Source organism: Clinocottus analis, unplaced genomic scaffold (genome assembly GCF_023055335.1).
Source record: "Clinocottus analis isolate CAN_PGR_092001 unplaced genomic scaffold, fCliAna1.0.p SCAF_1, whole genome shotgun sequence".
Lineage (NCBI taxonomy): Eukaryota > Metazoa > Chordata > Actinopteri > Perciformes > Cottidae > Clinocottus > Clinocottus analis.
Genome location: NW_027175820.1, coordinates 3,701,490 through 3,728,526, shown reverse-complemented (window position 1 = coordinate 3,728,526; position 27,037 = coordinate 3,701,490). Strand labels below are relative to the sequence as shown.

The following is a 27,037-nucleotide window of genomic DNA, read 5'->3' as shown; positions in this document are numbered from 1 at the left end:
TCAACAAGAAAAGACCCAAGAAGAAAAGGAGGGCGAAAACAAACTACGAATTTGGTCGCGGTAGAAATATTTTTGGACTAAAACACACTCGCTCGATTCTATTCTATGAAGTAGCAGTTTGTGTCAGACAGCCACAGTGACTGCCAGATGTCACATTGCTTTTTATTTGTGATCAGTCAGGTAGAAAACGACAGAGCACAGGCTCCGGAGAGAGGCAATACTGAGGGAGCATTTCATGGAGTGCACCTGAAATGTTGTTGGTTGGATGCATTAAGTACAGCTAAGGGGGTGTTTGTCTCCTGAGTGCAGAGGACATGGCAGCACACCAGAGCACTCGCCCCGAGTGCTTTCGACTCAGACTGGTTCAGTCTGGTCCAGCTGGAGGGAGGATTGAGACGGGGAGCGATTCTAATCAGAGGGGGGTCGACTGCGGCGCTCGTTCAGATGGCGCTCAGGAGAAAGTCCACACACATGCTGCTATTACTGCTGCCACTCCTCCACTATGGATCCACCTGCCTACGCTGACTACTGATGTCTTTTTGTAAGTGTGGCTGAGAAAAAGGGACAGGAGGAAGGAGGAAGGAGTAGGCCGATTCAAGTGTAAAGATCAACAGGCTGCATATGCTGACTGACGCATTCGCTTTTGCTTTTAAGGATCCTCTCCTTCTCACCACGAATGGACAAATCTTGAAGACATGTACAAAAGGATTACATTGATAAAATACTCACAAAAAATGCCATTTCCATGTCTTTTCCCTTCCTCGTTATTCATTACTTCAGACCAAAAGACTATAAATCGGTGTCATTAATAACTGGTTTATCATTTAATCCAAAAAGCTTCTCCAGTTTGATGATTTACTGATTTTGTCTGTTCTACTTCACTGCAAACTAAACATCGTGGCGCTTTGGACTCTTGGTTGTGCAAAACAAGACATTTGAAGACGCCACCTTTCACGGTTTTCCGATCTTTTAAAGATCAGACGATCAAGAGAATAATCACAAAACAATCATAATAGCGAAGGTAATCTGTGTGCACTGCGAACAAAGGCAAGTTTGAAAGTCTAATTATCAGGCTTATCGTCTGGTGAGGCTTTTGTTCAGACTTTGCATTATTTAGAAGATCCTTCTGACCATGTAAGAGGCATTACTGAGGCTGCAGCCTTCTGTATGTGGACGGATTAAAGTCCCCACACTGTAATCATTGTATCAGCCCAAAGCGCAGAGTTACAGTACAAATGCTACGTGAAATCAAATGGTCTTTGGTGATGCATCATATTACAGTAAGCCCCCTCAATAACAATAGTTTGCTTCATCTCACCAGCCACAAAGAAAACACTTGACATCTGCGATAGATCACGCTCATCTTGAAGATTAGCGGGGGTGAGGGAGGGGGGGGTGGGGGGTGGCATTTGGACTTCAAATAAAGTCACATGTCGAGGCAAAGCAACGTGTTGTGACAAAATGCAAACTGGCAAGAAAAAATCTGGCTTGTGTGTGTGTAATCCTTAAGCAGTTATTTCCCCCACGCTAATCAGTTGGCAGATGATTAACGCAGCATTCTACTGGCCACTTACCACTTCCTCTTCTGTCGCTCGGCAAAACAGAATTGAAAGTTTGAAGAATGAATGCATTAAAATAATCTCACAGTTCTTGAGTCCTTCATCAAAAGGCCCTATTCTTATTTTGGAGCCCCGACAGTCGCACAAAGCCCTTGAGCAACAATCCATTGTCCTGACTTCTCCACAGAATTGTAAAATTGGCGATTAAAAGCATAATGAACACTCTGAGTGTAAGCGACTGACCTCAGGACAAATAGGAAGGAAAGAGAGAGAGAGAAAGAGAGGAGGGAGAGCGAGAGAAATAGACTGCAAAAGGTGGGCGACCGAGTGCATAAAGATAAGCAGCCTCTGAGTTTGTCGCCCTCAAAGTGTCTGACATCTAAGTGCCAAGACGGGATGTTAATATCTGGACAGTGTCATAGCAACAAATGTGAAGAGATCGTGTCAGCGGGGGGGCTGCCATCTGCGAGCACACTCATTCATAATTTAGTGACAATTCTTTTTAATAACGATGCACTGAAGGCGGCAAATAACTAGAACGTCGGCAGACGAAACCAGCTATAAATACTGGTCATTGAAAGATTATTTACAGTACCAGCCCGGTCCGTGTCCAAGTCGCCCCAGACACATTTGTTTGCATTGTTTGTAGAAACCATAACCACAGACGTTTTATTGGCTTTTGCTTCAGGTGGCGTAGTACCGTAAAAGTCAGGTTATTAGCGGCTACTACCTTCGGTGTTTGTCCCTGCTGTAGCCATCTAGCGCTGCTGCTAGCGCCCCGCTGCTAGCGCCCCGCTGCTGCTGCTGCTGCTACTGCCGGCGTCCCCGCTACATGTGTAGCCAGGGCTGGTCCCGCTACCATTGGTGGTTGTTGGGGAGCTAGCGGTGAGCGAGAGGAGAGCTAGCAGCAGCACTAGCTGGCTACAGCAGGGAGCGAGCAGAAGCACTAGCTGGCTACGGCGGGCAGGTAGCGGGAACAACCACCAAAAGTAGTAGCGGCTTATAACACGCCTCTTACGGTAAGTTGAGCAGCATTTATTGAAAGGTATGTGGTGTCATTAGTAGAGACAATCACAGATAAGTCAAATAAACACAGGACTTTCACCCAGGAGACGGTTGCTGTTTGGGTGCCCACAAGTGAAACCAAAAAGTTAACGTTGAGTTTTGGCTTGTTAAATGACACTGTCACGCCTGCTATTATTCAAAGACAAACCAATATCTTTTTTTGCAAACCATAGTAGTTTTGTTGCTAATATCCATGTGACGGGCCCAGTTGGAGGTGATGGTCACAGCAATGGGCCCAATTGGAGGTGAGGCTCTCAGCAGTAAACACCTTGTGGAGGGAACTAAAGGCACTAGTTGAGCCCATTGTCTGTGTTGAGTGCACGCAATGTGGATGTGTGGAGTGGGGATGAGTGCTAACAGTTTGAGTTACCTGCAGCCGGGATCCAGCAGAGACTGGCGCTGCTGCAGCACAATTGCTGAAAATGGACTGGCCCGGACAATTGGATCGTGCCATCCTACCTCAACTAGAGGGGTGTCCTTAACGGCCAGGCTATTCTAATCGGGAGAGACTCCCGAGCCATCTCTCTGGGCACACCATATAGGAGCCGGCAAGTCCATGTTAATTGGCAGGGGGAGAGGAGACCTCTCACCCTACTGATTGGAACAGCCTGGCTGCTGAGAACACCCCCTTAGTTGAGGTAGGATGGCACGATCCAATTGTCCGGGCAAGTCCATTTTCAGCAGGTGTGCTGCAGCGGCTCCAGTCTTTGCAGGATTCCAGCTGCAGGTAACTCAAACTGTTAGCACTCATCCCCACTCCACACATCCGCATTGCGTGCACTCAACACAGACAATGGGCTCGACTAGTGCCTTTAGTTCCCTCCACAAGGTGTTTACTGCCGAGATCACCACCTCCAATTGGGCCCGTTGCTGTGACCATCACCTCCAACTGGGCCCGTCGGCTGGTTCCAGCCGTCACAATCCAACAAATTGTTTCTCAGCGATAACCAAGTGGCACTGTGGGTTTTTGCCCGAGTGATAGGAGGCTGAAATGTATTGATGAAATGTATTTTTGGTTCAGAAACGCAGACAATTAAAGTATTCGTGGTGTGCAAAAAACGGAAATGCCAGCATTTTGTCTCGGGACTGAATTTCTGTTACCGTCATCATTTTCTGTTACTTCCCCGAGATGAAGACAAGAAGGCCACATTCAGAGCTGCAACGATCAGTTGGCTAATCAGACGGATTATCTCAAATAAGAAATTTTTCAATCAAAATGTAGAATAATTTACTGCTGAGGATTTACTGCCTTTTAATGGAATATTTTTGGGAGACATTAAAAGAGGCCACCTGCACATAAATCCGATGAAATTCATGTTTATGTATACACATTAGCTGTTTCCTTCCTCATTTTTGCTAGGTCACTGCAATAAAGACCATGCAATTATAACCTCATCGATTAATAAAATAATCGATCAGCGGCTATTTTTAACTTTTAAGTTAATTCATTAATTTACTGATACATATCTTCCCTCTAACAAATACAGAGTTGTTCAACAAACACAGGAACCCCGTGACACGGAATAAGGACACTGAGGCAAAATATGTCATGACATGTGAAATGTACTTTACCAGGGGGAAGACATTATTCAACCTCAGGGCTCAATTCCTCCTGACAACCTCATCACTAAACATGAGGATGCCACCAGAAAAGGAGGAGGGGAAAAAAAGAAAAAGAAAAGGTAGAATAAACCAACCCTGCTCGATAGCCTCAGCCAATCTACGGAAACCAGCCCGCTCCCTGGTCGCCATGCAATTACACCCAACCTGTTGAGTGTTGTCGCGGGAATGCGGTCAGCAAGTCGCTGGAGAATTAATGAAATGCCATGATGGAGGGAGAGAAATTGCCTGTATAACCTATCCTCAAGGTGCCCTTGTGGTATTTCCAAGAATGAGTCACACGAGAGGAAAATATAGCAGGACCGGTCACACGGTGAGAGCAAAAAGTTGTGCTGCCTTGAACTCATAATCTCCTTTCTTTTTTTTCTTTCTTTTCACACATCTGTGGAAATGAGAGCAATCATTGGGCAGCTTCCTCGCTGAGGAAGACACCGCCATAGTCTCCAGAGGTCACGGGCATGAGCAGTTTTAATTGCATGCCTCACTTTCAATCCTTTTATTAAAACAACTCATTATAGTCTGAAAGGGCCCATTGTTAACCTACACTCTTTATCCCTTTTTCTTACACTCAAGTTATATTTCCGCTCGTATCACTCTGGCCAGTCAATACCAAAACGATTTAGTGGTAAAGGTCCACCACCTACCTGACGAGGCTGCCGGTAGAGTCGGGATCCCTGGCGGTGACCGTCCCGATGACCGTGTTGACGGGGGCGTTCTCGTTCACTTCCAGCAAGTACACGGGTTTGAAGAAAATGGGAGGTTCGTCGGAGTCCTCCACCACGACCTTTACCGTAGCCGTGTCCTTGAAGGGCCCGCCGCTGCTGGGCTCGGAGCGGATGTTGGTGGCTTCCACTTTCAGGGTGTAGGCTCTCTTGCTCTCGTAGTCTATAGGCTGGAGGGGGCAAACAGAGAAGAACAGAAGTATTAATCTGCTCCCAGATTTAATGCCGGGACTGTAATCTAAGTACTTTTATTGAGGTACTTTAGAACAATATCTAGGTTATTGTACTCTACTTTGCATGAGTATTTTCACACATTAAGCTTCCACTCCATATTATTATAGGAACATAATGTGCTTCTCACCATTCGTCTGACAGCTATATATTTCTTTTTTTTTCCATCCACTAATAGTGTCTGAGTGGCTTATAATATAGTATGCATTGCTATTAAAAAGAGTTGGAAAAGAAAAATGAGGGATTCAATGTTTTTGGGGCTTGACTGTAATGACTACGGACTAGTGGAGACCTTACGCTGACCTTTTCTTTCTTTTTATTTAAAAAAAAAAATCTTTGTCTATTGAGTCCTTTGATTTTCTGAAACTTAAATTCTGGGCTGGAGACTATAAAAACCAGTTCATGACTCAACAAGACATGAATTCTAAGCCAAACCATAATGCCTACTAAGCCTAACAAAATACTTTTCTTCTTTTGTTTTTATTATTTACGATTATAAAATGTTTACAACTGCGACCGTAGTCTAGGTATATTGGAATAGAATCCAGCTACAACAATACCAAAAAAACAGAAGCAACAATGCCTATTCTGCTTACATGTGATACTTTAGTATATATTGTTTTGAAAATAAATCTGTACTTCTGAAATGAAAAATTATACTTATTTGTTCGGGAATTGCTTTTTCCTTTCACTGCTTCTAAAATCATATTTAATAAATATCTTTCTTTTTTTAATGCATCTTCTCAAGGATGCCGCTCTGAGAAAAAGAGCATCTCAAATTAAAGCCCCTATGTGTGAGATGAGAGAAAATGGCTCAAAGTGGCAGTGTTAGAATCCAAAAAGACAGCAACACGTCCTGCGACGCGTCCCTGAGCTGAGATAAGTGAGCATGCAAACTGTAAACAATTGTCTCAGTTTTTTCTAATCATAATTGTTGAAAGGAGGCTGTAACAAAATTAACATTACACACAAAGAGGGCTTTAATCTGACGAGAGGGAGTTTGAGAAAGACTGGGATAGCGTTCATGTTATCAGTCTATTGCAGCACAGAGAATTTATTAGATCATTATTTTGATTTAAATGAAACAGGCGTGATAAATGTAAATTACGGAATTACACAACCTGAAAATATTTGACCATTATCGGCCCGAAAGAACACAAATCTCCCCGCAAAAGGGTCTCGGTGGCAGCAAATTATATAAGAGCTTTTATACGAGCGATCGCAACCAGCTCACGTGAAAGAAATGAGAACGGGTGCTTATCGACACAAAAGGTGTGATTTTTAAAGAGAAATCCGAACATTTTGTACAGGACTCGTCCTTCCCTGACTGACATATCTGTTTAATCACTGTTTTTCAATCGCTATGCAGTATTTCCTTTACAGATGGCTCATCATTAATATTTAAAAGAAAGAAGAGAGTCACAATTTTAGGCTCTTGGCATCTCCGAGGACACCCCAGACTGTCACAATTTCATTCAGAATCACCTCCGGTCGCTCTCGTGCTACGAGAATAATGGGATCAAGTCACTTCCACGCTCCATAACCGGGATTTATAGGGAAATCAAAACTGGGCCTTGCCGCTTGAGGGGATAGGAGCTGGCTCGGGGAGATAGAGGAGGACTAAGAGGAGGGAGACGAACAAAACGGCAAATGTATTCAGTTCAAGAAATGGAAGGGGGGGAGGGGAGTGAGAGGAATTGTCCCTTGAGGTCAGAGGCGGAGGCGGGCGGGTGCGTAAAGGGATGGAGTCTGGGGGTCCAGCTGTGAGACGGCAGCAGCCTCCCGGCATCAGGACGCGAGGAGTCAGATCAAGCCGCCCTGAAACCTCTCCAAGCCCGGCTCCTCCACGGCTATCCGGAAGACTTTTATTATTAACCTCCTTTTCTTCTACTCCTTGTTCCTGACGCCAAACCCCCTTCCTCCTCCTCTTCCTCCTCCTCCATTCCTTTTCTCTCTCTGATCCTGCCATCTGCGCTGAGAGTACATGGTGTCGCCGGACCTCGAGCCAATGGATTACACTTGAATTCGAAGGCTACAGCGGAGAGTAGAGGACAGTAAGAGTCTGTGTGAAATGGTGGCCGTAGGGTCAATATGATTATAAGTAAATGGGGGAGATAATGCAGAAAAATCTGAATTATTATTTAGGTCAAACAGAGGAGAAGCTAACTGGCACTTTTTGCGTTTTTATGTGCGTCATTTTACTTCATACAACCCCGGAAATATTGATTCTGGAACTTTTGCAAAATGTACAAAAAAGTAATCTGTTCTCTCGCTCATCTTTTTTCCCCATATCAAGGGCAGCAGCAAACATGCTAAATATACTTAATGTGTTTGTCTTTTCATCCAGCAGAACACCATGAGCCTCTGTTTGGGGCCACCTGTTGATCAGTCCAACATCACACACTGTCCTTCCAGCTCTAAATATCTGTGTCACTGGCAGCTAAATGAAAGGCTGTGAGCCATGAAAGACAACAGGATGAAATGCAGAGTGAGATGCTGAATCCCGTGTGGGTTTGTCAACGTGAGTGACGACTTTCACTTTACACACAGGTGCAAATATCCAGTTATGACATTGCAGAAGTGCCTTAAACTTGCACTATTTCCAATATCCAGGTGGCAAAAATGTCAGATTTTATAGAAGTCTCTTCCCTCTGAATTATGTTACCTCAGTATAGGTTGTAAACTTTGTTGTATAAAAGTATATGCTTTATGTGTTAAAGCTGCATTCTCTCTCCTGACCGACAGGGGGCAACTCCTCTGGTTGTATAGAAGTCTATACAAAATTACTCTTCTTCTCTCTTGATGTATTCCCTCAGTCAACATTGTAAACATGAGTTTATTTCTCAATCTGTAGTTTCAAGTCTTCTTCAATACAGCATGATGTTCATTTAGTATATTATGGTAATTTAGAGTCAAACAGGCCATAAAGCAGGGCATACTTTAGGGGCGGGGCTACATTTTCAGAGTATGTTTTTCAATTTATGAGAGTTAATCGTCACTCAAACGTGTCTTATTCAGCTTTTGGCTGTACTTAGCTCCACCTTCTTGCGTCACTTCTGGTTGCAATAAAACAAGATGGCGAAGACCATGATCGCAATCGCCAAAACATCCTAAACTCAAGACTTCAAAGCGTCAGTCCACACACCACGGTGTCTACGTCCACTTTCTATACACGTCCAAGGTTACAAAGAGTCATGTGATCAATTGCTTATAGAACACTATGCAGTTGTATAAGCATTTTTTTTTTTTTACATATACAGTACATGTAATACAAGTAATATAGCAAACCATTCCACATTAAATTCCAAGGAAATTGGCTTCTCCCTTATGAAAATATTTATTCCCACTTGACAGCATGTAGCAGCAACTCATTACATTTGTTCCCAGTGTCCTAACAGTGAGGGGAGAGGAGGGAGTCAGGCTTTTGCCGGCGCATTTAATTACACCGAATGCACTCGCTCGGCCCAAAGAAAAAACACAGTGGTAAACAGTTTCCCTGATTAGCTTAGCTAAGTTTGATTCATTATTTTTCAACATCAATTTACGAGATGAAAAAGGACTGCTCTTTTAAATATTGCATGATATCCATACCCGTGGAATCGGAACACAACTCATATTTGACCCGTTCAAATGATTAATTCAATAAACGCACGCGGCGCTTTGAATGAGTAATCCGGGTAGAGACACTTTGATTTTTTATAAGGATGCACCGCGCCACTGTTCAGAGATTCATGAGTGCAAAAGGAAGACAGTTGGGCTGATTTGTTGGAGTCAAGGTTGTTGTTTAACATTCTCACGTGGTCCCGGTAACCAGCATGGCTTAACACACGAGGGGGACGGCGGACCTACACTCGGCAACAAAGAGATATCCGAGTTTCTCCCGTGATAATAACCCCCGTGCCCCCAACACACACTCCCCTGCTGTGTCATTTGTTTCTGCATGGAATCAGTGTGCACACACAGGGCCATTTAGAGACTTCGGAGTTCAGCGTTGGCTGCGAGGGTGAAAACTTAGCATCCCACTAACATCCCCCCGACAGGCCTGGGGGCCGGAAGATAAAAAGCTTTAAAACCCCCAAACATCTGAAGAATCTCTCGCCTGGTTCGTGCCTCCCCAGCCCCCGGACGGATCAATATGTTTTAACCTTGCCGCCAAGGATCTTTAATAATTTGAATTCTCCGTTCCGTCTATAGACGTCTGTCGACGGGGTTACCCGGAAATCTTTTACCCCCGTCAACCTGGGTGGAGAAGAAACTCCGGTAGACGGAACTAAAACAGGAAGTGTGCAAACACATCACTAAAGTGCGAAAGGTGAGAAGACCTGGATGCAGCGAGAGCGGGCGGATTGGTCTCCTCCACATTTGCTTTGTCAACTGTTGGAGATTTTTTTCGGACTTTGTGTCCAGCTGCTTCAACCGCGCTGATGTTTTCTTTAGCGGCGGTGAAGGTCGCCTGAGCTCCTCGACATCCCGCCGCCCACGCAGTTCATTGTTCACACTCTGGCAAAGTCACAGCACATGTCCTTGGGGGTAATGCCATTTTATATCACAACACAATGTCGTTCCACGTCGTGAGTGATAGCGTAGCCTTTCCCCTCCGCGCACAGAACCACGCGTGACTCGAGACTTACAAACGCCCATCCATCAATCACATGTGATTCAATATATGCAAACATCCCCTAGCGAGCGGAGCATCTATAGGCTCAGAATATAGAATGCATAAATATTTGAACGCTGTTGGTTCCTTTGATACCACCCGTTGGACCCTCCGGTTGATATTCCACAGATGTCCTTGAGATGCAGATGCGTCCAAACACAGTGTAATTTAAACGCCTTGCCGTTTTTAAATGGAAATTCCACAAACTTTCTTTGGTATCGAGAGAAAATATAAGGAACGGGTGCTCTAAAATGTCTACAAATGATATCCAGAGTCAAAACCTCTACGGCTTTTTATCCCGGAGGAAAGACGCATTCTCGAAACATATGAGGCACATCTAGGAACGTGTTTCGCGGTGAAAATTGCGAGGAAATCAATAAGATCCTTGTGTTCCACGTGCCTCGGCCACACTTCAAAACTAGCTAATGAATACAACGTTATTGATGCGAGCACTTCCCCAACATCCCGTTGCACCATGCCATTAAACGCTAATGTGTTTGCCTCAAGGTTAGAGATTTGGGTTTTGTGACAGGGATGTTCGCTAGCTTGTTTTCCTCAGGACCGTACACACGGGGGAATGTCTTGAACAAATTTAATGAGCGCTGTATTTTCTTTTAGGGACCGCTAGCGCTAATGCTCCCGTAAGCAAGGCAATTAACCAGCAACTGCTTCGCTGACATTGCTTTCGGGGGCCAGCGGTAGAAGAGTGTAGCTCTCACATGTGGATGTGTTAGCATCACAACAACACAACAACATACAACTTTAGGTGTCGTCCATCTGCTCCTTATGGTGATGGTAATGTGGTAAAACTGAATTTAACTAATGCTAGGACAAGGGCTCAACCAATTTACAATATGTAACAATTTGCCTTCAGCTGAGACAGCCACAGCTGAACGGGCGAGGCTGTAATGTGAAAATTAGATTATCTTGTCCACACACACAGAAAGTCAAGCTCGAAAACTTTACTTTAAGCAAAAAAAAATGTAATGGACGAAGGGAGGGGGAGCAAAATGGTCCTTAAGCCTTCACGGTACTTTACGCGTAGGCCCTGGTGCCTAAATATGTAATTTTTTAATTGTTAGTAAAGCCTTCTGTCGCAAACAAAACTCCCCCAGAAGTGGTACAAAAGAAGAAGAAGAGCACTCTGGCCTCATGTTTGCTCATCAGTTACAATTACGCAGCTTTTGCTGTGTTGCTTTCCGGCATTAGTTGTAAAAGCAGGGGCTTCGCCCTGGAATCTATGAATTAATTCGGGGTCATGCATTGATAACTATTGCAATATAAATCACTGCTCTATATATAAACAAATATATATATTCTTATTATTTATTAGGCCTACTTTAAACACTTCCTGGATGCTTTTTTGGTTGCAACCCTAAGAGCTTGTACATTACATTGCCATTTCATGATGCTGCATTGTCGATGACATTTTGAGGTGACGCGTTTTCTCCCAGGTTTCCTTTAAAGGTCTCTGAAGAGACCTTCACCCAGGAGACAGGTGTTTGTGTCCCTTTATCTTACCCCTAGCCATAATCTTTACTTCACCTCACCAAAAGAGTGCCTTTTTGGAAACAGCAAAAAGCATCGTGAGAAGTCAAAACACTATAAAAAATGATTTACATTGTCGGAAGAAATGTTGATATGGACAAGAAACGTGGGAATACAGTTTAGGGGAGGCGTTCCTTCCACTCTATGTGTAGTAATGAGGTCGTCGTTACTAGTGGTGTTGTACTGGCCTGTATTATATTGAAATGTGCTTCTAATCATGGTCATTAATCATCTATCAGTCCTTAATACTTAATTTATACAATATGAAAACCCAAGCTTATTAATCAAGAATGAAACATGCATAACTGGGCTTATGAATAGCATACTAATAAGTTCCGAAGGAATGTTCGAATAATGCTTTATATATGATGAATTCAGTGTTTATTCATGCTTTACTAATGCTAAATAGTGCACACTTATTATAAAGTGCTACCGAAACTAAACAACTAAATGCTCCATCCAGTTTTAACCACATAGTTCAGCCACTCTGTGTGTTTGGAATAAGAGCCAATACACAAACTGTCTTCCAGCTTTTTTTTTTTTAATGTCCAGGACTCACGTTCTCATTATAACCTGGCTGCATATTACAGAAAAACAATGTGCATGTACAACATGTGCACGTACAATATGTGCACGTACAACATGTGCTGCAAACTGTAATAATAGGGTGAAGTTACTCAACAAAGTTCTGCATGAACGTAGCCGTCACCTGATGCGTACACTGTGATTGCTTCATCGAGGTGGTCCAACTGTGCAACTGGGAGTATATTTAATTGACTAATGTCTAAAGGTCTACATTAAATAACAATTAAATTAAATTAATTGCAATTAAAAACTAATATAATAGGTGAATAGACATTCATCAGTCAAGTACTTATATAATCTGTCTGCAACTACAATAGTGACAATCAGGAAACAGAGAAACTTTTCTGGATTCATAAATGAAGTGGGATTCACTTTTATTAATTCATAAATAGCTCTTTGTCATTGATGTGTGGCTTCGCCCCTAAAGTGAGACTGAAGAATAGAAAAGAACAGAAGAATAGTGCTGAAAACAGGAATTTCCATCACCTTAGACAGCATCAATAATCTATCCCCGCCTCCAAATATTAGCAGGGGCTGAGCAAAATGTCTGTAGAGGAGGGGGTCAGTCGTCCATTCCCGCAGCACTCTCCTCCAGACAAACACGTGGTTTTGGTTTCAGTGCCACAAATGCCACATGTCACGAAAGAGGCTCGAAGACATTCAGGCCCAACGTTAGCCACCCGCGTGGCTAACATTAGCGAGCCTCAGAGTCAGCTCACGGCGGCTGTGTTCAGCGTCTTACCTTTTTCAGGCGAAGAATCCCCTCTTGTGTCTGCGAGTCCGTGGCAATCTCGAACATGCCTTGGTCATCTCCCTCGATGATGCTGTACGTCGACTTTGAATTCTCTCCGATGTCCCTGTCGTTTGCTTTCACCTTGCCGCCCATTTTCCCGATCGGTAGATCTTCCGGGATCACAAACTCGTACAAACCTGCGGAGGGACAGACGCGGCTCTTTGTTTTTTGTTTTTTTCGAGAAACGCTGACCGAATTAAACAAAAACCACCGGAGCATATTACAGCACTGCATCATCATTAGACTTTACGGCAGTTTGAATAAGTTTCTGAGCAGCCTGTTTAATGAAATTTACAAAATCTAATTCATTTCTCCCAATTAGGACCAAACAGAGAAATGCTCCTTCACTGCTGCAGTAATTTGTTTCTAAACTCCTCCCTCCTCGCCTCCCTTTCCCCGGTTCGATTTGGGACGTTCAAGGTCGTGAAAGTTACGTACTTTTGGAGAACTTGGGTGGATTGTCGTTGATGTCCGTCAGCGTGACGGTGACGGTCGTGGTCCCGGACAAGCCGCCCATGTGTCCTCCCATGTCCTTAGCCTGAATGACCACCAGGTACTCCTCTCTCATCTCGCGATCCATCCCATGGAGAGCAATTTTTATGGTCGCTGGAGGTGGGAAACACATAAATGCAATTATAAACATGACTGATATACCCCTGCACGCCGTTTTAACGGCGCTCACGCGAGTGTGTCCACGAGCACGCGTAAGAGGGGGAAGCGCCGCGACCGTCACGCCCGCCTCACTCCTCGGGTTTGTAGGTTGCATTCCTTTGGACTGTGACTTTACAAAACAAGGACTCCCATATAAGGGCAGAGGGGAGGAAAACCTAAATCGCCGCGGGTTTAATCCCAGTCTGTGCGAGCATGGCGAGGTGGTCACGACTGAGCCGTACCCAGCGCTGAGAATCAGCTGTTTGTCTTTGAATGTGTTGTTCCGCCGTCTGCAGTCATTTGTATTCTGATCGGGTGTGAATTATGCTGTCTGTCTTGTATAATCTTGAATATTGTATGCAGAATGGACCTTATTGACTCTGCCACGGCACTGAATATAAAAAGGGCTCAGCGCCGGCGTGTACGGATAATCCACTCAGGAAACAGAGGCCCGCAGGATCATCAAATGAATATAAAACCCCTCATAAAAGCCAGGCTTTGGCATGACACCCTGCCTTGGTCCTGAACTGCCTCAGACAATGAGAATATGCTTCGCTGTGATGAAAACGTGGGAGGGGGGTAAGGATGTTGTCTCGGCCCGCATTTATAATTCTTGCGATAGATTTTTCCTACAGGATGTAGCCGAATTCCAGGGTCGTTTGCTTTTCTTTTGGAGGTCACACACAGCACCGATGATATGAACACGGGTTGAGTGTATTTTAATGAAATACCTTGACTCATTATGAAAGCATTGCATTGGAGGAAGCAGTACTAATACATAAATATGTGTCTTTTCAAATACAATACAGCAAGATTATTATTTTCGCTCTATTTTGAATTTTCATGCACATTTCAAATGACTACACAGCAATTCTTCGTTAGGAAGTCGTCACTATTCGCTTTCCATGAAGAAGAGTAGAGTTGGAAACAAAATGGAGAGTTTTTTTTTTTAGTTATTTCATATTGCATCGGCCGTGTTTCATGCTGTCCAAAGACGAGAAGAATATCCAGCGAGACGTCGTCGGCAGGAACGTCACAACAAAGTCTGCATTCCCATTTAGCGAACCACTTAAGAACTTTTATCGCATTTATCTGCCGTTTCCATGCAGCTTTTCCCATGCGAAACTTGAGAATACATGTAGAAATACGTTAATGGAAACTATTATATTGAAACTATTGTATCACTGATTTTTTTTTTAATGTAAAATTGAGAAAATGACCTCAGACACACACAGGGTTAAGCGTTATATGTTTCAATTGCTCTATAAATTGTGAACATCGTAACACTAACGACCACACAAGCAATTGTTTTTGACAAAATGCGGTGCATTTGGAGACAGGGTTCAGCACAGCAATCAATTTGGACCAGAACTCAAGAGGCACAGTGTGACTCCCAGACCTCAAACCATTAGTTTACTTCAATAGTTTGTCTCAACCTTGTATTTTATAGACCTTCTGCAACCACCAAGGGAGAGGTCTTCATTTTGACCTTCGACATTGTCTCTACTTTATCATCGCTTGGGTCCCATAGACCCGTTAAAATACAGTATATGTACCTTTTTTTAACTTTAAAATGTACATATTTTGTTGCTTTTGCTTGCTCCTCTCAACCTAGTTGTGGAGATAAGTATTGTGTTATATATATATATATATATATATATATATATATATATATATATATATATATATATATATATATTATTCACCGTATGCTCCAGGTAAATTAGACCGCAGGTCTATCTTCCTGTCAGGCCTCTTATAAAGAACTAACTAAATAACAGGTATATAAAACAGAATGATCCATTTTCTTCTAAATAATTCAAAAATAAATGTCCTTACAGGAGAGGGTTTACACAAGGACAGTTTTTATTGCATCAATTTTACTGTTACTAATTATACTACCTATAATACAACTTAAATAATAATAATAATAACCCTTATTATATTATTTCGTAAAACACTGCAATAGGCAGTGGGCCAAGGGCCAACCTTCCTTCCTTATTTTTATTTTTATTTTTAAAGCGCTCTGAATCTGAAACACATGTACAGTACATAGTGTGTCTCCTCCTCATCCTTGTGAGTGTGCGCAGGAACGCACAACAAGGAACGCACAACAAGGCCTCAGAAGGACGAAGAGAGCGAATATCAAATCTGCATTTTGTGACATTGAGTACCAAGCGTTATATAAATGAAATGCATTATCATCCCCGAAGGAAGAAAGCGGTCGCCGTTTCAAAACTACTAACTAACCAAATGCTCTGTTTCCCCTCCCACCTCATTCTCGTGTGCTCTTTCTAAAAGAAACAGTCCACCCTATACGGGTGCGGGCTCGGTTGTGCGAAAGCGACACTTAAACTCTCCGTGCGGTGTGTTGTCACCGGTCTAAGCGGCACAACTGAGCGTGGACACAAGGAGGTAGAGGCCCACCTCTCTTCTTGTCGAAAAAAAACTAAATGCACCCGCAAGTAAAAAAGAGCAACACAAACAAGTCAGTCAAACTCCCTCCACGCATACACACACACACACATTTCAGTCATCATGCTCGAAGCAACACTCTCATCTCTGTTGATCATCGTTAATTATTCAAATTAATTCCTAATCACTGAAAAGGGAGGATAGACAAACACTCATTTCCATAGATATTTGCCTCAACTTTTTTTTTTTCCCCTTCCTTTCTTCCTTCACCGACCATTAACCAAGTGATGAATTGGGGCATGGTGTTTATTTATTTATTGAATGCTTTTCATTTCCAACGTGGCGTTGTAAGTGTCAGACGCATTCCAATGGTTGTTTTCCTCCCCTTACCTTTTATTTTTTTTTGTTGAAATTTTTCATCAACATCCATTAAAACATCTGGCTCACTTGAATGAGCCATCTGCAGGCGCCGAGCAATCACACCGAAGCGCGGATGCTAATCCTTAAATTGTCCGTTCGCTGCGTCTTCCAGAGCCGCGTCCCGGCTGCAGATGCGTTCTGGATGGCGGCGGCGACGAGCGCCCCGATTTCCACGTGTGTGTGTGTGTGTGTGTGTGTGTGTTGCCCCTGATTATGCACATAAATTTGGAGAGTCCCTTTCTCTGAGCTTGTTTATTGTGCGCCGTTTCCCCAAAATTTGCGAGCAGTCGATTTCCATCTCATTTCTTATTAATGTCATTTCACCATTATTTAATCATATTGCTTACAGACACATGTTGAAAAGTCAGCTGGAAAAGCAATTAAAGATCCAATCTGGAAACTGTTTTGAGATAACTTTATGCATGATGACGCTGCTGAGGAGTCTGCCTCGTGAAAGGAAGAAGTCATTATTATCATCATTATTTTTCAATGCATAACGCAATAATGTTACAGCATATGAGTACTGCCCCATTTAGCATTTAGGCCGACCAATCAGCTAATAGAATCACGCAACTCAACGGTGCCCATGTGAATCTCATAATTCGGCGGTTTTAATATTGTATTTCATGCAACCCGTTGTTGAACCGTGCCGCTGATGATCAGTTGACCCGTCCTAAGCAGGAAGCGCATAATGGAGGAGCCATTGTGTTTGTATGGATGTGTCCCACTGATAAAGGCTCGCTATTGTCCCCACACGCCTACACGCGTGGCCTTTACTTCCTGTGAAAGGCCGCATGTGTATCAGTCTCATTCAGCCGGCCCACGGTGGATCGTGAGCAACAATGTGTGGCACATAATGCTTTCCGTCACTGGTGTCTGCGACCGCCGTCTGAGGAGCCGCGGCGAACGAAGATCTCGCCGCGATCAGAGCATCGCCTTATTAAATGTGTCGGGAGCCGCGACCACGTCACGGGGTCTCAGTGGCGGGCCGTGGAATCGGTACCTAGGCCAGCTGTGATTTTAAGCCCTGTGACGTAGAACACCGTCCATAATGCTAGCAGCTATTAACGCTAGCCAGCTGGCTGTTAGCATGTTGTTTAACACACTAGAGAAACAAAAGGTGAACTCTAATTGGGTGAGCTATACGTAACCAGCTATCAGGCTCGCCGTGCTGCTGGACAATAAGCTAATAGGGGGAAATAATTATAATACATGTAGTGTATTTGTGAAAAATAATTGCAATATTATAAAATAGCTATAACTTTGTGATTCTGTTTTGGCCACCGTGGGTTCTTATTTCTGTTCCACATCGTGCTTTCTACGTATTTACGCACATCGACACTTTTTCCCTGCGTTATTTCACGTCCCCTCCCCCCACAAACCTCCCACAGCATGCCGTTGATGTCGAGAAAGAATAATTGTGCAGCTGTAGAGGGACGGCTGCAGAGGAAGCCTGAGTTAACAGCAGCCTCGTGCGGTCGTAATCCACCGGCGTTTCCCGAAAAACAGATGGGCTGCGTTACCTGCGGTCCTGTTGTTGTTGTTACACAACTTCTTAAAAGCCATAGCCAACATCGTCAGCACGCTTTTAGCGGACATTGTTTCCCGCCGAAGGGCTCGCAAGACAAGAGGTGATACAGACGCAATTGCGAGTAACGCACTTGTTATCATAGTTGCCATGTGGTCTTCTACTTTGCAATTAATTCTTCTTTATTTTTTTTTACTGTAATTCCCTTTATTGTCCTCTCTAAATGTATGCATTTGAGATAAACGCACAGCGGCAGAGTGAGGCCGCCTCTGGAGGGCCAAGCTGTTGCGTCTCCGCCTTTACAACCTGTTGCACCTGTGGGCAGCTCACATGCACATTAAAAGCACCCTCCCTCAGTCACATCTGTCTTTTTTTTTTTAACATCCGCGCACCACGGGTACCAAACACTCAGGGAGCATTGCAAATGAGCATTCACTGAGTTGTAATAGAACTGGAAATATTGTAGCAGATATGTGCGTCTTGCTGCTGTTTCATCTCATTTTTCGATGTCACAGTTTACACAGTAACATCTGACAGTCATATCTTTTTTTTCTTTTTGATTCAGTCAGCGTTTCTTTCCCAGGCGTACACACAATCCTTACAAAAGCCCGTTCCTTAAAACCAATAACTACTTTCCATGTACTTTTATACCGGTCATTGAATAGTAGCCATCAGCAGGAACCTTCTGCACATTAACGACGGGCATTTTTACGCAGCAGAGGTTACTTTGTTAATTAAGATATTTAATTACCCCGTCATGGATTGGTCGCAATCGAAGCGTAATGACGTTCTGTACTTTTCAGGGGAAAAAAAAAGGAAAAGCCGAGCCCACCGCTTGACTCGAGGTGACTTTGTAGCTCATTTATCTAAAGTCGAAGCAGGCAATGAAAGAGGACAATGTTTAAACACTGAAAGGTTCTGGCCCCGGTGTGCCGGGCCTGAAATAATCCTGAGATGTAATCACTGTCTCTCTCTCTCTCTCTCTCTCTCTCTCTCTCTCTCTCTCTCTCTCTCTCTCTCTCTTTCTCTGTTCAGCCTGTTTCTTTTCCTTTTTGTCCTGTTGTGGGCGTGGCGTCCATTCATTACATTCTGTCGTACATTACGCTCTCCGTTGGTTGGAAACAGACAAAGGAATGTGCGCGCGCTGTATTAATAGCTCCCATTAAATTTAATGAAGCAACGTTTGGATCGAGCGGAGATCTTCGTCGGGGCTTTGTCGGGCAAACAATGAGGAACAGCACAAAGAGCCGCGACCGAGGTGTCCTCCTCCCGTGTCCCCCTTTTGTTGAAGTCAGGTTGGACCTCTGTGTGTAGCTCGTAGTATTCAGCGTGCCACTTACAGTGCGATACTTGAACTGGTTGCAGTAAGCAACTTGATATGGCCAATCCCCAGTGGCGGGCCATCAGGGCTGAACTAAACAGCTGGCTTAGTGACCATTTCCACCGCCCGCCACTGCCAATCCCGCACGGGTGGCTATTGGGTCCAACGTGGTCATCGACGTGTGTGTGTGTTCTGCTTGGTTCTTCTAATTAGATTTGCACAGGAACAGATTCATCTCAGAATTGTTGCGCTTACCGGAGTTGGGCTCGACGGAGAAATACGGTTGTCCCTCCAGGATGCTGTAGACCAGTCGAGCGCTGTTCCCGTACACCGGATCGTCGGCGTCTGTCGCCGTTACTCGGGTAACCGGGGTACCTGTGGGGCAGAAAGACAGAGTCAGGAACTATAACTCCATCGGCAATCATCTCTACGTAGCTGTGCCAATCAAGATGAGACCATTCAACCCTCTGTGGGGTTGATTTGGTAGGGGGGAAAAAATCAAAAATCCGATCCCCTCTGTATCAGACATGAAAATATCAACAGTGTGTATTTTGTGAGTTTTTAGTTTCTGTTTTAATACAGTGTGTAAGGGACAGCACGCCAACTATTGAGATGGAGAAGGCAGCTGAACAGAGTGGTTCATCAGAAAAGAAAAACCAACAGTTGTCATCAAAGTTTTCTGCAAACCACACATACTTGACACAGGACTTTCACTCATGAGATTGTTTTTTCGTGCCACCGAAAGTAAAATGAGTTAATGATGTCATGCTATATTGGGTAATTATCAATTTAAAGTGGAATTTAGTGGAGAGGTTGCATACTGCAAGCAACGACATGACCCTCACCTCTCCTTCCCAACATTCAGGAAGAGATATGTATCTTTAGGATGTTACCACGAGGAGCTACTTTTATACCGGACTCCCTCGAGGTCACGGTAGAAAAAGAGAACTAGTGCCAAGTTAAAAAGGGTTGTTTCTTTTGAAGTCCATCCATCACACTTTGTTGTTAATGGACTCGGGATGCCTCAGTGTTCTACTGAACCACTCAGAACGTCTTTTGTTCCAGCAGTTAGATGTCAATCATGTTTCATTTTGAGATTTTCTGGTCTTATTTATTCTTTGGATTGTGTTTTCGTCTGTTAAGCACTGTGGACTGTCTATTGTTTGCTGTATGAGTCTGCTGTTGTCTGTCGGAGTTTTTTGGTGGCAAATGAGTTTCCCCACTGGGGATTAATAAAGTTTCGTGTCTCAGCCAGCAGAGAAAGAAGTTTACACAAACAAATAAGATAAACATTTAGACTACATAAAGACACAGTTCTCTTTTAGTTTGTTTGTAAAAAAAAAAAAAAAAAGTGCAATTAGCCGAGTGTGAGCGTGCCTGCTGTGCTTGAGTAAACATAGCGGCGGCGAATAAGAGACTGCTGACTCATCGGACAGACTGGGCGACGGTGGCTCAGTGTTGAGCAGTGTTGTCGAGGATTGGCGGTTCGATCCCCGGCTCCGCTCGCCTCATGCCGATGAGTCCTTGAACAAGACACTTAACCCCAATTTCCTCCCGTAGCTGTACCTACGTTGTGTCAATGTAAGTTATTTCTGATGGGCAGGTGCGACCTTAGCTCCTCCCATCAGTGTGGTCAAAGGTCAATGATGTCATGTAGCGTTAAAGCGCTTTGAGCGGTGGAAAGACTAGAAAAAACATGCTACCAGTACATTGATCAGACATAATTAGGTTTCGCCTTTGTCTACATGTCCGTGCTTGTTCAATGGAGGTTTTCACCAAGTATCAGCTTTTTACTTGCAAACAGTGACAACCGTAGTTCTTCACTTCTCCTGCTTCTCTTCAATATGAGTCTCTCACACCCACGAGGGTGTTGGTTGATGGTAGCCTCTGCTGTACGTGCTAGCAAGTGTTTAAATCAACAGCAATTGACGTCTCAGGGTAAAGGTCCTGTACTTGCAAGGTGCTTTCACGCTACTTGTCATCATTCACCCATTCACAGTCATTCATTCAAATGAGGCTAAGAATTTCACCGGCCATTCAGGGGTAGATAACATTCATACACACATTCATATATCGTAGGCACAGTTACGGGAGCAATCTGGGGTTAAGTGTCTTGCACAAGGACACATCGACATGGGTTAGCCGAGACGGGGAGCAAACCAACGAGCCTCTGATTACCACAAACCTCCTCAAACATAGTTATTTTTCATGCATTACTGCTTGGACTTCACTACCTCCTCTTATAACTCATACAGGTAGTAAATATTTAATTTAATAAACAACTAAAGGCCATCAGGACATTTACCACTTGATGTTTTTCTTTGCTTTTTTTAGTCATCTGATCCATTGTATAAAATACGTCCTAGCTCAACTGCACTAGGTATCTGACTGTACTAATTTTATTTGAATTTTTATTCTGTTTGTACTATTTTTAACTGTATGTTTCACATTATGTTTTGCATGTTTTTGTATGATATTATGTCCTTTCTGTGGACCCCAGGAAGATTAGCGGCCACTAAGGTGTCAGCTAACGGAGATCCAGTAAATACTCTAAACTAAACCAACGAGCCACAGTCGCCTGTACTCCCACACTTATTGCAACACAACAGGGAAAGTAAAGTGTTTCGCTCAAAGTGTGGAGCTCAGTGAAAAGATTAAGTGTTGTTGAAGGTCATGAGATGAATAAACAGGTATTTGAGCCTTGTCACTTCGAGCAAACTGTAAGCCCTAAACGCACAAAGAAAACACTTCAGAAAAGAGTTTGTATACTTTAAAGTTTGACTAAGTAAATGTAATTAATATAAACTGTTGACACGTCTTCTTAAAATGCTTATCGGGAATTCCTATTCCTTTAACACTAGAGCAATTAGCCATCACCTTCATGCCAACAATACTCAATGTGGCAGAAGTGGTGTCCTTTATCCGGCCGGCTCTATGAAGCTTTGCAGGAAATGTGCGCAAGGACCTCCATCAATATAGCAGCTCTGCCGAACGCTCAAGGCGAATCAGAAAAACAGATTAGCGACAATTCAATCCACCACGCACAGCTCCATTATAAGGTATCAGAGAAAAAATGCATTGAAAAAACGAATATAAAGAGACTATTAACGCAATTAAACTCGTTCATTTTAATTCACAGTGACCTAGCTCCTCATCAGTCTTAGTGTGACGGAGTGTGTGTTTTTGTGTGTGTGTGTGTGTGTGTGTGTGTGTGAGGGGGAGAGAGAAAGAAGCTGACATGCTGACAGCGAGCAACACGCTGGCAGGAAGCTACAGATGGTATGCTAATTGTTTCTGCGAGAGATGTTTAAAGGTGTTCTGACAACAAAGGGAGTCGTCCCTCGTCGCAGACGGCACAGGTCTTGCCACGGGCGCCGACGTCTGTCCGCCGCAGATGAAAAAAAAAGGCTTGTGGCGAAGACCCTCCGCCCAAGTTTTGGCTACGACATTGTTATTCTGAGTTTTCAGTCGTGAAAAAAAATATATATATAAAAAAAGGGGGAAATAAAAAATGCCAGATGTGCTGGAAACAACAATGTCTGCACAGCCCGGACATCTGCGTGCTCACGGACGGCTAACTGTCTGTTGCTGCCTCTATACAACCTGCATCGGACCTGCTGACCTGCACAGTGGTGACTCAGAGCAGCGGTTCTCAACCTTAGCTCCTGTGAAATATTGTGTTCAGCCAAGTACCACCTAACCGGCTCAAAGCATTTTGGGTTAAAATAAATATGTAATACACAACAATGTGCCATAAATGTCTGATTTAATATAGAAAATAAACAATTCAGTGTGTGAACTTACACTTGGATTGGATTAAATATGTATAAAATAATCATTTAAAAAGGATTTTTGAATGGATACTAATTTTAAATATATCAAACGTACAGCCTTCACATAACCCCATTTGAGAACCATTGACTTTGAGGGATACTTTGCCCATTTTTAACCAGCTTTGTGTCATTGCTTGTTAAGTAGTATATGCGTGTGATTAATGTTGAACTTCAATCCATGTTGCCAGCACCCAAAGGCCCCTCGTCCATTTAAAAGCTAAAGTTTGCCGGCTCGAGGGCAGCTGGTTGGAGATTGTACTTCAGAAAGCTCCAAAATTAAATCTGACATTCAACTTTAAAGAAGAAGGGGCAGAAGCACGTGCAATGTCACATCCAAGCTGTGGTCCACATGTGGACATTGGAGGACTGGAAGATGTTTTTCAGGATCCCACAAAAAAAAGCGAGTGGGGAAAAACATATCTCTGAGGGTGAGGGAGTAAGTGCAAAAACAGCAGCGTGTTCTTTTCTAAAATGTCACCGTAAAACAGTCACAGAAGGTTGTAGCTCTTATAACTGATGGAGCAACAAGTACAATGCATTTTGGTTGTTGTAGTTTTTCTACCTACCAAAGGGGAAAACGCAGCCCCTTGTCTCTGTTTACTCTGGTTGTGGAGCGCCACTTCCAAATATATGTGCCCCTTTTTACAGCAGAGACAGCTCACTAATAATGAAAAGACCATGAATCCCATGAAATACTTCCGTAAGAAACGGTTAATCTACAAAAGAGTTCAAAACATACTCGTGGGAATACATTTGTTCATCCCCAAAGCTAACCATTCTAGTGCAAGGGCCTTTCACATATCGCACTACACCCAAGATGTTTCTCAGCCCCGCGTCGTTTCCTCCCCGTTTGTGACGTCAGCCATTGATGAACAGTCACCGCCGCCTGTGGTCTTGCAACGGCATCACAAAGCAAAAGCCACCTTTGCACTGTGACTGGAGTAGCAGTTTCGCCGTTGCAGCCCAATTATTTCACAGTGAGCGAGCCTCAAGTGGTCCTCCGGGACCGAGGCGTTCCAGTAATTCATATTCTTATGATGACCTATGCTGTTGTGTTGCCAAAGCTTACCTTGTAAATTCCACACCACTTGTTACACCCCATGTCTTTTGCAGCGTCGAGATCACGGCAGATCAATGAGCTCTCTTTCTTCCCCGTGTTTCTGCTTGCTGAGATAGCGCCAGCAGAAGAAAAAAAATACCCTGCTTGCTATAACTTGATGTCAGCCGCTGATAGACTTGGAATTTTTCTCCCCATGAATCTCCTAAACCGCTTACTGTCAATTCCCTTTAAAACCGCCGCCTCGGTACGAGGTTATCCATGTCTGCTATCTACAGATATTATACAAACTGCCGCTATGTGGGAGTTTCAACAAACGCGTTAGACAAGTCAATAATATTTCAAATGAATGGGTTGACAGAATGTGAGGGAAACATCCCCATTGCGTCCCGTAAATGTGTACAATAATCCAAATAGGTGTGCTCATGCAGGAGCAAATTATATCCTGTGTGCCATAGGTGTTTGCCAATTGTCAAACGAAGGGAATTGAGCGACAGCTCAAAAAATTGCTCCTCCTTTTTTTTTTTTTTTTTGCAGAGCCTTATCTGCCTTCAAGTTAAATGACTACTACTACAGAGGGAGAAGGCAGCCATCTACACACCGCTAATTATGAAAAGCACCTTCGTACTTCTCAAAGGTGTGTGACTATTGCAAACAAGGCTTTATAAATTCAGTTACACTGCGTATTGAAGTGGGGAAGGTAGAGGGTAAGGGGGGGAAAAAAAAAATCTTCATAAAAACAGTGGAACCGGTGGAGCATGAAATAGCTCCCTCTTTCTTTCCCTCCCACAGGGGTAAAACGCTCCTTACCAGCCCCGATAAAAAAAAAATAAAAAAATGAGGGATTAGGAAAGCCAGTGTTTTGGTCCTGTTTCAAATCAGTGCAGATTAGCTCGTCCTTCCCCTTGATAATGCTCAGAAATTTCAGGGACACTGCAGAAATGTTTGCAGCTGTAGGGCCAGGCAACGGGCGAGGAAACTCGATTGTAGGAGGAGTATTGTCTCTGGCTTTTATTTGAAGCCTGTAGCGTTGCAGCGATTACAAAAATAGCAACACAACACATCAGAACTTCTAGGGATGAAAAAAAAACAGGCTGCTGAACCCCCCCCCCAAAAAATACAGTGCAGGCAGAATGAAGGTATGTAAAAAAAAAACTAAAAACGAACGTTCACTCCGAATGTAACCGATGTCCTGTACGCTCTGCTGCTCTCGCATCTTTCTTTTCGCCTAAAAAGTGTTACCTACGCGCCGTTCTTGGTCAACCCTGTTAGTGGCAGTAGGTGCACTTGAATGAATTTGTCTGCACCCTTGTTGTCGAGCAAATGGTGGACACTGAGAGATTACATTATGCATGTTTCTGGGGAAGGCAGATCTCCCTCTGTCGGTTGGGGCAGTGACATGCAAGTTACCAGCACATAGCCTCACTAGCTAACCTAAACTGACCCGGTCACGTTCCTGTAAAACAGTTTTAAATCCTGCCATCGACCATGGAAAATTAACAACTATTTCTGCGTTATACTTGTTGTGGAAATACCAAAAACTTCGGAACATTAAACGCCCTCGAGTTTGGGTTCATGACGTCATCCGTAGCCGCGCACGGCTCGGTGAATTTCACCGACTCCTCCAGGAACTGAGTCTGGATGGCGGCCGCTTCCAGCGCTGCCATTCACCGTTGAAATAATCACAACGCTTTTTTTTTTTTTTGCGTCATTCGGGCAGATCGCAGATCATTTTCAAAGGGCCATTACCGTATATGAGCCGTTCCCATCAAACGTACAGCTGCTTTGCTTTGATTGAAGGGGCCGGCGGTTTCTGAAGGGGCCCCGAAATAAAGACACGGGAGGGAGGAGGGGTGGTGGTCTAAGCCTCCTGTTTTATCATCCGACAGAAATAATAGGGCACCCACTTCCTATTTACTCTGTGCACTGGCTCGGTGATAGGAAATCAATAGGAATCTTCCTTGAACCACAGAGGGGATAAATTGGGGGATGCAGCCCGATGTGACACACAATGGCTACGGAAGGCCGTTGCAGCTTATTGCTGTAACATATTATCCCACAGCACAGCTTCATCTGTGTAGCCTGCTTATTTACTTTAGAAGTATCGCAAGCATAATCAAACAGTGGAAGGTCGTAAAGATGGAGCAGCGAGCCTCGCCGGGTTTTTCCTTCGCCGGCGCTCACGTACACTGCCGGGCTGCTGGAAAAGGGACCTCCGCGTTTGGAAGTCAAGCGCTGCACTTCATCCTCAGCTTCATTCACACATTTGAATGAGCACCGCTAAAGCGAGCAATGAACACGCAAAATAGCTCAGCGAGCTGTTTGTCGCATTATTCGCTAAAAACTGGAGGAATTATAAACGACATGTTTCACCTTCGCAAAGTCGTAAACCAACCAATTACCTGTAAACATCATCAAACACCCATTGACACACTTTGTCGCCTCCATACAAGCCCTGTAAAGAAATGAGTCAAGTGATAAATGCATTATAATGACTACAAGGTTAATAATATTCTGTAAACAATTTGATTTGGATGGCAAATCATGGACTTAATTGTAAATTTTGAAGACCTCAAGCTTTTAAAAAGGCCTGTCAGATGTGTTAATCGTGCTTTTATCATGAAACTATTTGTGACAGTCGCGTCGGAAAACCCCCCCAGGCCCACAGCGGGCGCCTAGTTACAAAGTATATATATATAAAACCTGCTGGATGATGCAAGGAAATCGAGGAATATTGTGTTTTTTTTTCTTCTTTATTTTGTCAAATAATACCATTGTTTGGTTCGTCAGTTATTGTGTTTTCATTTTTCAAAAAGCGTCTTTAATCTGCATTTGTTTGTGCAACCCATTTGTGTTACCTTTCCTATCATGGACTCTTCTACAACTAAAAGCAATGTGTGTTTTTTTTTTTACACTTGTCTGTCAAAATATTTTTCCTTGAGTGCTGTCACATAAAACACAAATATTACTTTGTGAAAAAAGCAATAATATCTCCGAGCTTTGGCACCACGAGTGAAATACATCAACCGACG

The 27,037-nt window shown here is 43.6% G+C and overlaps 1 protein-coding gene across 2 annotated transcripts in view; it reads right to left on the bottom strand.

Moving 5' to 3' along the window:
- Window positions 1–27,037, bottom strand: part of cdh8 (cadherin 8) — a 104,792-nt gene that overhangs the window by 15,120 nt on the left and 62,635 nt on the right. For both annotated transcript variants that reach the window (XM_068577063.1, XM_068577072.1), the window contains exons 4-7: window positions 19,371–19,490; window positions 13,219–13,386; window positions 12,730–12,917; window positions 4,889–5,136 (exon numbers count right to left, since the gene is read on the bottom strand). In XM_068577063.1, the coding sequence (XP_068433164.1) occupies window positions 4,889–5,136; window positions 12,730–12,917; window positions 13,219–13,386; window positions 19,371–19,490 (724 nt within the window). The remainder of the gene's footprint in view (window positions 1–4,888; window positions 5,137–12,729; window positions 12,918–13,218; window positions 13,387–19,370; window positions 19,491–27,037) is intronic.